The sequence below is a fragment of the Ursus arctos genome, unplaced genomic scaffold, assembly GCF_023065955.2.
Source record: "Ursus arctos isolate Adak ecotype North America unplaced genomic scaffold, UrsArc2.0 scaffold_12, whole genome shotgun sequence".
NCBI lineage: Eukaryota > Metazoa > Chordata > Mammalia > Carnivora > Ursidae > Ursus > Ursus arctos.
Window position 1 is genome coordinate 68294938 of NW_026622786.1, and position 9477 is coordinate 68304414.

Here is a 9477-nt window from a genome sequence, read left to right on the forward strand (position 1 = left end):
ACCAGAGCAGCAGGGGGCCTAATTTGTTACCATGGGGACCCAGGGCCATGTCCATACAGCTGGGGAGGTGACCCCCCCTCAGCTGGATGAGTTCGCCCAGAGAGCAGAGACCAGCCTCAAAGCCAAGTGTCCACCCACACCCCCCTTTTCCGGAACAACTTGTTTTGCTCTAAAGCTTGGGACTTTGACCTGGGAGGTGTGTTTTCCTCCTGTCGGTCACCTGATGTCCTTCCTGCTCATCCCCCTCCCCCGCTACCCCAAAACATGGTCCCGGGAGTCCTTCCCCGGATTCTTTAGAGAAGGGGGAGATGTTGGGTGAGGGAGGCAGCACCTGATACCTGGGGACTGGTGGGAGAGGCTGGGCTACTTTTGGGGGGCACTCCTTGGGGGGTCATAACAGTGACCCCCCCAGCTCTCATTGGATCTCCCCTTCCTGGGTTTCTGGGACATCTCACTCTTCCGAGGTTTCTTCCTTCTGCTCTAACTTGCTCCTTTTCCTTTTTAAAGACCTTTATCATTGGGGCTGAGTCCTAGTCCCTTCTCTCCTTTCTCCTGCACTCCTCCTGCCACACACACACACACACACACACACCCCACGTCACCACACACACCACACATCACCACACATACACACACATGTACCACACACCATACACACATATACATACACCACACACACACACACGCACACATGCACACACACACACACACACACCCTGGGAAGACCATACATTCCTGTGCCTCAGTTACCAGTGCTGGGCCATGCATGTCACCCAAGATCCTGCTGCCTTCCTAGTGTTTCCGTCTGGAGGGCCCACAGGTACCACAAGCATCATACGCCTGGGCCTGCAGCTCATCACCCCCCCACCTCGTCTGAAACTTGCTCCGGTGCCTCTGAGGCACTGGGCATCACCCCCAGTGACTCCCTGTCCCACCAGCCGCTTCCTGCCCATCACTGCGTCCCGAAGCCGCAGCCGTCGCCTCCATCCCCTAATGAGGGCAGCCCTGTGGCGCCAAGGTGCTGGGTGTGAGGCTGCTGCGCCCCCCCCCCCCATGGTCTCCCTTTCTCCAGCCCTTGCCCTCCCCTCTCACTGTCTACCCTGGGGCCAGAGGTGTTTAAATGCGGATCTGCCCACGTGGCTGCCCTGCTTTAAACTCTCCAAGAAGGCATCCTGATGTTTATTAAATTCAGCCCCATTCCTTGCATTCCGATCAGTGATTCCCTGGCTGTTCATTAACACGACTTTGTGCCAGAAAATTCTGAGGACACCAAGTTGGTGGTTAGGGAGGGCGAACAGGACATACATATATATGTGTCATTCAAGTCCAAGCCACGTTCCCCTAGATCACCCGAGGCACCCCATCTTTGGATGATAGGAGATGCACTGCACTCAAATGTGCATACACCGGAAGCAGGGATGAGGTGTGACCCCTGACTGCTGCCCCTTGTGGACCCATCCTGCAATAGAAAGGGTGGCCCATAAAGTCCTGTGACAGCCGTTTGGTGGCTTCTGGGCAGTGGAGGGGCTTCCAGCGTATGCCCTGTCCTCTGCGGAACCTTCATCTCCGAGACTTTGCCCTGGATGCTGGGTCCTTCTTTCTTGGTGTCTGCAGAGTCAGACTCTCAGCATCTCTGGCTTCCTGTACTCCTGGGAAGGGGTGAGGCAAGGAGCCCCAGCATGACCCTTGGCCCCGGCCTCAACAGGTACTTGGGCCATTCTTTGCTCCTGAGCTGGAGGACCAGATGGACTCCATGTGATCCTGGAGTTTGAGGGCCCAGGGGTTCAGGGCCCCAGATTGGAATCTTCCACTTGGGGATGTCTTTCCTTTGCCTCCACAGCAGGGCTGTGTTCACCCACTTGTCTCCCTGTGATGGTGGACGCGCACCAGGAGGTATGTATAATGGCCTCTGACCAAGGCTGGATCTTGTCCTGGGGAGCTGCCACCCAGCTTCCAGGAACCACGTCTGGGGCCAAGAGGAAAGCGGAACCCGACCTGGGCAGCTGGGTGGGGTGGGGAAGGCTGGGGACGGGGCCCCTCAGGCCCTCTGTCATGATCCCCACGGGAGAGGGTAGATTATAGAGCTTCTGAGCTAGGCCAGGGATGGAGGGACAGAGGCCTGGGGTCTGGCCTGGCCGAGGAGGGACAGGTGAGGGGAGGGACAGGAAATAGGCCGGGCCGTGGGGGAGGGGCAGCTTTGCCCTTTCCCTAGCCTCTGGGGTTTTCCCCACGCTCTGCATCCAGACAGCAGATTTCTTAACCCCACTCTCAGCCTTTCAAGTCACTCCACCCACAGGAGCAATAATGTGTCACTCCTCTCCCCAGAGCCCAGCCCCGCTGCCAGGAACAGGGAGCTCACACAAAAACTGGGGAGGCCTGGGGCTTGGAGGTGAGGCACCAACTCTCCTCACATCTCCCGGCTCCTCAGACCTGCTTTCTTATCCAGCCTTTGAAAGAGGACCTCGAATGCCAGCCTGAGTGGGCAGGGCAGCGACCTGGGAGGCCAGGCCTGGAAGCTCATTACCATGGGAGGGAGGGCAGTTTCTCTCCACCTCCCTTCCTTCCTCCCTCGCCTTTTTCCTTACTAGCTCCTCTCCTCCGGGGCCAGACTGAGCCCAAGCGGATCTCAGGCAGACACAGACAGAACCCACAGCAGTTCCAGGAGCCCAGATACCAGGAGCCTGAGAGAAGGCCCAGAAGCTTCTTGCAGCCATGTCAGCCCTCACCCTGCTCCTTGCGGTCCTGTTCAGCGCAATGCCGCCCGCCAGCTGTCAACAAGGTAGTGGCACAGGACTCGAGGCTGCGGTGAGGAGGGCTGGGCTGCGTGCTGGTAACCCAGGGTGGATCCGGGGGTCGTCTGGCCTCCCTCACCACCCTGGACACCTACAGTTGGGAAGGGGGAAGCAGGGACTGGGCTTGCTGGAGGAAACTCCAAGGGCAGAGACCTCTGAACAAGACTTCTGTCTGGGACTTGTTTGCCAAGAGTGAGGAATGTGGGCAGCAGGGAAAATGTGGGGGCTCGGACTAGAGGCCTGGAGGAGTTGAGCCCCAGCTCTAGGAGCAGGAATTGCCCGAGGGATGGTGGGGTCCCGAGGACAGGGGGTCAGGGGCTACAAGGAAGGAGGGAGCCGGCCCAGGCTGCCCCTCCTACGGCAGGCTCGTCCCAGGGGAGGGGCCGCGCTGTCAGGGCTGTGCCCCTCTCTCTGGCCTAAGTCATTGTTTCAGCTTCCTGGGCTCCATCAGGGGATAGTGCCCCAGGGTGGCCCCCTCCACAAATCTGAGCTCTTGTCCTGCTCTGCTTCTGTCTTGCTGTGCCACCAGGAGAAAATCACTGCCCCTTTGTGAGACTCAGTTTTCTCATCCATACAATGAGGACAATAAAGCTGCCCTGCCGGCCTCCCAGGGCTGCTGCCAGGTCAGGGTGTGGGAAAGCTGCATACCATGAGGCACCACGCCCCGAGATCCGCCTGAGCTGTGGGGCCGCATTGGCAGCCCAGGTCTGGGGGCTCTGCAGGTGGGATTTGGGTCTGCAGGGGACTGGCAAAGATGCTCCCAGAGTACCCCTCCTTTGCAGGGGCCCCGAGCTGGCATGCAGGCCTACTTCACCTCTGCTTCCCAGTCTCGGGAGCCCTCTTGGAAACCCAAGATCAGAGGGGTTGAGTGACTTGGGTGGATCACACAGCAGAGCAAGGAGGGATGTAGCTGGGTGCACGAGCCCCCGGCTCCGGAGGCCCCACACAGACCATGTTTGGCCACTTGCCCCTGACAAAACCCAAAGGCAGAGAAACAGTGGTGGTGAAACGAGAAAGGGTTTATTTCAGTGAGGCCAACACCAGGAAGACAGCAGACTAGGGTCTCCAGGGCTGTTTCAAAAGTGCCGAAAATACTTCCAGGTTCATATAAGAAAACTGTGGGGCAAAAGTAGGCGGGTCCGTGCAGGTGGGCAGTGAGGGTCAGGTCGATCTTTGTCTTGGGGTCTTGCCGGCTCAGGGCAATCTTTATTGCTTGAAGGGGTAGTCTGGGTTCCCAGCAGCAGGGGCTTTGCCCTCTGGGTCTTTTGTCAGAATGATAAGCAGGAAAGAACTTCATCAAGGTGGAAGTTTGAGGTCACCACGAGGGATTTGCAGTCTTCTGGGTCGGGGCTCAGGTCACCTCTCTCCTGCCCCAGGCTCTGACCCTTGTGCTCTGCGCTCACTTCAGAGCCACATGCACGCAGGAGCAGGGACCAGGGTTCCCTGCGTGTCTGGAGGGAGTTGGCTGCAGGGTCTGGAGGGGGCAGGGAGGGGCCTCCCAGGGCTTGAGCCCTAACTCCCCATCCTTGAGTAACCACAGACCTGAGGAAACGATGGGTCTGATCCATTTTTTCTTGGGGAACCAGTGAGTCCAAAGCAGTGCTTTTTGGCAAGTATGGAAGTCAGGATAACCACACTGACCTGGCCCCAGGCCAGAGAGTTCCCAGATCCCTCCCCTCTTCCCTGTACCTGCCAGGCTCAGAGAGAGCTCAGAGGCAGGGCAGGGCCTTCGCTGCAGCAGGAGAGCTTTAGGGTAGACTCAGGGAAGGACTTTGAGTGAGAGTGAGGCAGAATGAGGTTTTTGATGCCCAGCCTGCCCCTCAAAATACAGGATGGCACTAGGGATGCATGTGTTTTGGCCTGGAGACAAGACCCTTTGGGAGCTTTCTGTTGGCCTCTGTCCCCTCCTGAGACCCACCTGGTACTGCGTGTCTATTCTCTGCAGGGTTAAGCTTTCTCAGGCTCATGGAGTACGGTGATCCCTGGGGGAGGGGAGAGCCCTTTGGGGCTGCTGGTGGCCGGTGGCCGAGGGCAGAGATTTTGGGAAACCTTGAGGGTTGAAGGTGGTGTCAAAGGTCAAGGCTCAAAAGCTAAAGAAGGTGATGAATGGGAGGCCTCAACCTGGTCCCTGGCCCAGTCCTCTAGGCATCCAGCTGGAGGATACAAAAGGGGCTCAGGTTTTGAAGATTTCTTCCTGGCCCCACGACCTGGAGGAGAACTTGCCCTCTGCCTTGCTTTTCCAAAGGCGTTCTGTCCCACCCCTCTCTCCAGGCACCCCTCTCTCCGGGCACCCCTCTCTCCGGGCACCCCTCTCTCCGGGCACCCGTCTCTCCGGGCACCCCTCTCTCCGGGCACCCCTCTCTCCGGGCACCCCTCTCTCCGGGCACCCGTCTCTCCGGGCACCCCTCTCTCCGGGCACCCCTCTCTCCGGGCACCCCTCTCTCCGGGCACCCGTCTCTCCGGGCACCCCTCTCTCCGGGCACCCCTCTCTCCGGGCACCCCTCTCTCCGGGCACCCCTCTCTCCGGGCACCCCTCTCTCCGGGCACCCCTCTCTCCGGGCACCCGTCTCTCCGGGCACCCCTCTCTCCGGGCACCCCTCTCTCCGGGCACCCGTCTCTCCGGGCACCCCTCTCTCCGGGCACCCCTCTCTCCGGGCACCCCTCTCTCCGGGCACCCCTAGCTAAGCACCCTTGCTTGTGCCACACTCCCACGCCCTACCCAGAACCGGAGAAACCTCATTACAGAACAGGATCTTCCAGATGCCAGCCCAGTCCTATCAGCTCTGAGATCCAGGGAGAAAGGGAGACACCCTCAGCGGGCAGGGCCTAGGCCAGCTGTCCAGAAGGCTGCCCTTTGGTCCCTGGGACCCAGACACTCCCTAGGGGGCCCTGCATGTGACCCACGTGAAGGGGCGGGCGGGGGCTCTGGGCTGTCTCTCCTTGGCACCTCATTCCTTTTTTGAATTCCTGTTTTCCAATTGTCATCCCCCTCTAAGCTCAGTGGGGGAGTCAGGTGGGTCCTCCCTGCCACTCCTCCTACCCCAGAATGTCTCCTCTGGTCCTGGCAGCTGGCTGATGGCCTCTGCCACAGGCTCTAGCCCCTGGGGCGTGAGGCCCCTCCCTGCCCCGTTCCGCACCTGCAGCCCCCACTGCGGCTGAGCCTGCCACAGCATCCTGCTCTGCTCTCTCCAGGCCTGGGGAACCTGCAGCCCTGGATGCAGGGCCTCATCGCCGTGGCTGTGTTCCTGGTGCTCGTGGCGATCGCCTTTGCCGTCAACCGTTTCTGGTGCCAGGAAGAGCCGTGAGTGCCGCACGGGGGCCCGGGGTCTGGGCTGGTGCAGGCAGGGCAGGCCCCGGACCATGCTACTGCTCTGGTCGTGGTGAGAAGGGCCTCAGAAGCCCGGAGTGCAGTCCTGTCACTGTGTGGAAGTGACACCGAGGCCAAAGGTCTCCGGGACTGGAGCTCAGACCGGGCTCTGTTGGCCCCCACAGCTCTGGTGCTCATTCACCGTGAGCCGCCCTTCCTGAGGTCTCCGTGTCTCTCTCTGTAGAGTAAGGACCCTGGCCCCGCCTGTGATGGGGGCTGCCCAAACCTCTGGGAAGGAATGTGCCATCTTTCTTCAGGGTCGGGTGCTGTGCCACATGCTGGGGTCCAGGGGGTCCACGGGACAGACCCAAGCCTGGCGCCCCCAGGCTCCCAGACCAGAAGGCAAGGAGCAATCACCGTGCCAAGTACCGACTGGATGGTACAGGTTGCGCCGAGGGCAGTGCTGGGCCTGGCCTGTCTGGGGGCCAGGGCCGGGAGTCCGAGAAGGCTTCCGATCGCACCTTTAATTTAAGGCTGGAGAGTGCAGGGGAGCCAGTCTCAGGATAGAGCAGTGGGAAAAGTATTGCAGTTGATGGAAGAGGGCAGCGAGGGCACTGGAGCTCCTAGGTGGAGAGCAGGCGCTGAGGTAGAGGGGGCTGGGCTGAAATGCAGTCCACTCTGTGCTCCCCAACCCTGGGGCCAGGCCACACTCACTGCTAGCTCTCGTGAGGGGGCCTGGTGCCTGGGTGCCAGCTGAGGCCACGTGCGGCCCAGTGAGGGAGCACAAGCCGTCACAGGTAGAGAGAGGCCTAGAGAGGACCCAGAGAGCCTGGCGAGGTAGGCAGGACCTAGGCCTAGCAGACCCTCATACACCTATGCCCTGAACTTTGGGCTTCATCCCTCGTGCACTAGGAATCCAGTGAAAGCTTGTAGTCTGGTCTTGGGCTGAGAGGCGGCCTGAGCAGAACCACTCTGGGGGCCCTGGGGTGTGTGCATGGGGCAGGGGCAGGCGAGAAGGGCAAGGTGGGGGCTAAGCAGGAGGTCAGGAGAGAGTCCGGACTCTGGAGGCAGCAGATGGATAGAGAGGGGCCACGTCTGAGAGCTGTCTAGGGCGCGGATCCCCAGCAGCTGGTGGAGGGGGACAGCAGCGGGCAGGAGGAAGGAAGGACAGGGAAGGGGCCAGGCTTCTGGTGGTCCCGCTCACGGAGACGTGGAGCCCCCAAGGCAGGTCTGGAGGCGGCTGCTGAGTTCACTTGGGACATACTAAGTCTGAAAGGCCTGTGGGGCGTCCAAGGAAGGGCAAGCAGCGGCGAGAGTCCCTAGGACCTTTGTGAGAACAGCTTCCAGGTTGGCGGGGGCAGAGGCCCCATTCGCTGGGTTTAAACTTGAATAAGAGGCCAGGAGCTTTTTGTCAGAAATGCTTCCTTTTTCATCTGGCCCAGGCTCTGCCTTGAGTGGATGTGGGCCCGTCCGCACCTGGTGCCGAGGAAAGCCCTGTGGGCGTCTGGGGCAGACGCCAAATCCCGTTGCGTCTTGAGCTGCGGCCAGAAGGAGAACCGCAGAGGGAGGCTGGGCGGTGGGCGGTGAGAGGTCTTAGGTCAATCTGCGGCCAATCTCAGGCTGGGACCTGCGGCCCCCACCTCGGAGCAGGAAGGGTGTGAAGGCCCGTGGAGCAGGGCCAGAATCGGGCCACTGACAGGGGCCCAGCTGGAGAGAGGGACTTCTGCCAAGGGCCAGCCTCTGCCCTTGGGCTCGTGAGAACCAGCGCCTAGAACAGGGCCGGACTGGACGAGGCAGAGGAGGGAGAACAAAGAAGGTAGGGACCTAGGGAGCCCTGCTGATGAGCCTCGTCCACAGGGAGCCCGTGAACATGGTCATGACCGTTGGAAACAAGGCAGACGGAATCTCGGTAGGAACAGACGGAAGGTACTCCTCAATGGTGGCCGGCGTCAGGTGAGGGGCCGGTACAGGGCTAACCCCCCTGTGCTCCCGAAGGTCCAGGTGCTTCTGAGGGGTGGGGATGGAAGGTGGAGAGGTCAGGGAAGGAGAAGGACTCATGTGGGGAAGGGCTCAGTGAAGAGAGGATCTCAGGGAGGGTGCGATGGGGGCTTTGTGAGGATGCAGGGCTCCTGGGGGACCGCCAGCTCAGCTGGGGAGAGGGCCCAGTAGGGGGATGGAATTGGTGGGGGGAGGGGCTCAGCCTGCCGACTGGGACTCATAGGGAGGGGTGGAGGGGTGCAGTGGGGCAAAGGAACTCAAGGAGGGAAGGGGACTCTGAAGGGATGAATTGGGGGACTCAATGTGCAGAGAGGAGTAAGTGGGGGAGGGGCTCAGCATAGGAGAGAGATGGGGCTCAGGGAGGGGTGCTGAGAGGCCTCCAGTCACAGGTGCACCTGGGACCAGATGTGGGCAGGGGAACTCCCTTCTGGCACTCACGTATATTTATTCTGGAAGATACTGCCGTCACAGGTACAGGATAGAGCAGGGAGAAGGGGATGGCATGGAGGAGTTGATGACCCCTGTCATCCTTTTTCAGATCCAGGGAGCACGAGAATGCCTATGAGAATGTCCCCGAGGAGGAGGGCAAGGTCCGGAGCACCCCCATGTGACCCCCGCCTACCTGTGGCCCCCAGCCCTGACGCCAGGTGCTTGCGATGGCTGCTCAGCTCCCCACCCAAGCTGCTCCTTCTCTGTGTGGGAACCTACAGTAAGGGGCCGACTCCTCCAACCCCACACTGCCCACCTTCTCTTGAACTGTCACCAGCCAAAGTCAGAGCCGTGTCCAGGTTGGGGCTTAGCTGTGGCCCTAGGGTTTTGTGGCAAGTTTCCCACCCAATCCAATTCAGCAGACCCTTCCAAAGAGGACAGTCAGCTCATCACCTCCTACCCTGCTTCACATCCTCTCCCTCTAACCGTGGAAATGGTTCTCATTTCTGTGAAATAAAGATGTTTTGTATTTCCAGGCCTGATGTTCCCAGGGCTCAGAAACAGCCCCTCAGGCTTACAGCCAGGCCCAGTCTTGCTTTCTCAATCATGACAGTCACCTTGCAAAGCCGCTGGCATGGTGGCTTTGGAGGATTACCCAGGAAACTCTCTTTGGGAGGCCCCATGGGGCCAGGGAACTCACCCACTCCACCCCTTGTTCCAGGCAGAGACCCTCCTGCCAGCGTCCCTCCCTCGACCTACTCTTAACAACTGTGATTCACTCATCCCTCATCCAGGCAGCTCTAGCCTGCCTGGCCTGGCCTGTGAGCATAAGAAGTTCTGAGACAGAGCCTGGGCTAGGACTCAGGAAGCCCAGTTTTGAGTCCCTGTCCCCTGCAGACTTCTTATGCGACTTTGGGAGAGTCACAGTCCTCTCTGAACCCAGCTTCCCCT

At 60.3% G+C, this 9477-nt stretch overlaps 1 protein-coding gene across 1 annotated transcript; it reads left to right on the forward strand.

Moving 5' to 3' along the window:
• Positions 1 to 2323: 2323 nt before the first annotated feature.
• Positions 2324 to 9063, forward strand: PDZK1IP1 (PDZK1 interacting protein 1). The gene is made up of 4 exons (XM_026498161.4): positions 2324 to 2779; positions 5985 to 6093; positions 7957 to 8052; positions 8636 to 9063. The coding sequence occupies exons 1-4, from the start codon at positions 2713 to 2715 to the stop codon at positions 8706 to 8708; spliced, it is 345 nt and encodes a 114-aa protein (XP_026353946.1). The 5' UTR covers positions 2324 to 2712; the 3' UTR covers positions 8709 to 9063.
• Positions 9064 to 9477: the final 414 nt, after the last annotated feature.

What these genes read in the sequence shown, in the direction of transcription:
- PDZK1IP1 (XM_026498161.4), top strand. Translation starts at nt 2,713, where the DNA reads ATGTCAGCCCTCACCCTGCTCCTTGCGGTCCTGTTCAGCGCAATGCCG. An exon ending in GCCCGCCAGCTGTCAACAAG is followed by an intron (nt 2,780 to 5,984) that starts GTAGTGGCACAG and finishes TGCTCTCTCCAG; the next exon opens with GCCTGGGGAACCTGCAGCCC. An exon ending in TTCTGGTGCCAGGAAGAGCC is followed by an intron (nt 6,094 to 7,956) that starts GTGAGTGCCGCA and finishes CCTCGTCCACAG; the next exon opens with GGAGCCCGTGAACATGGTCA.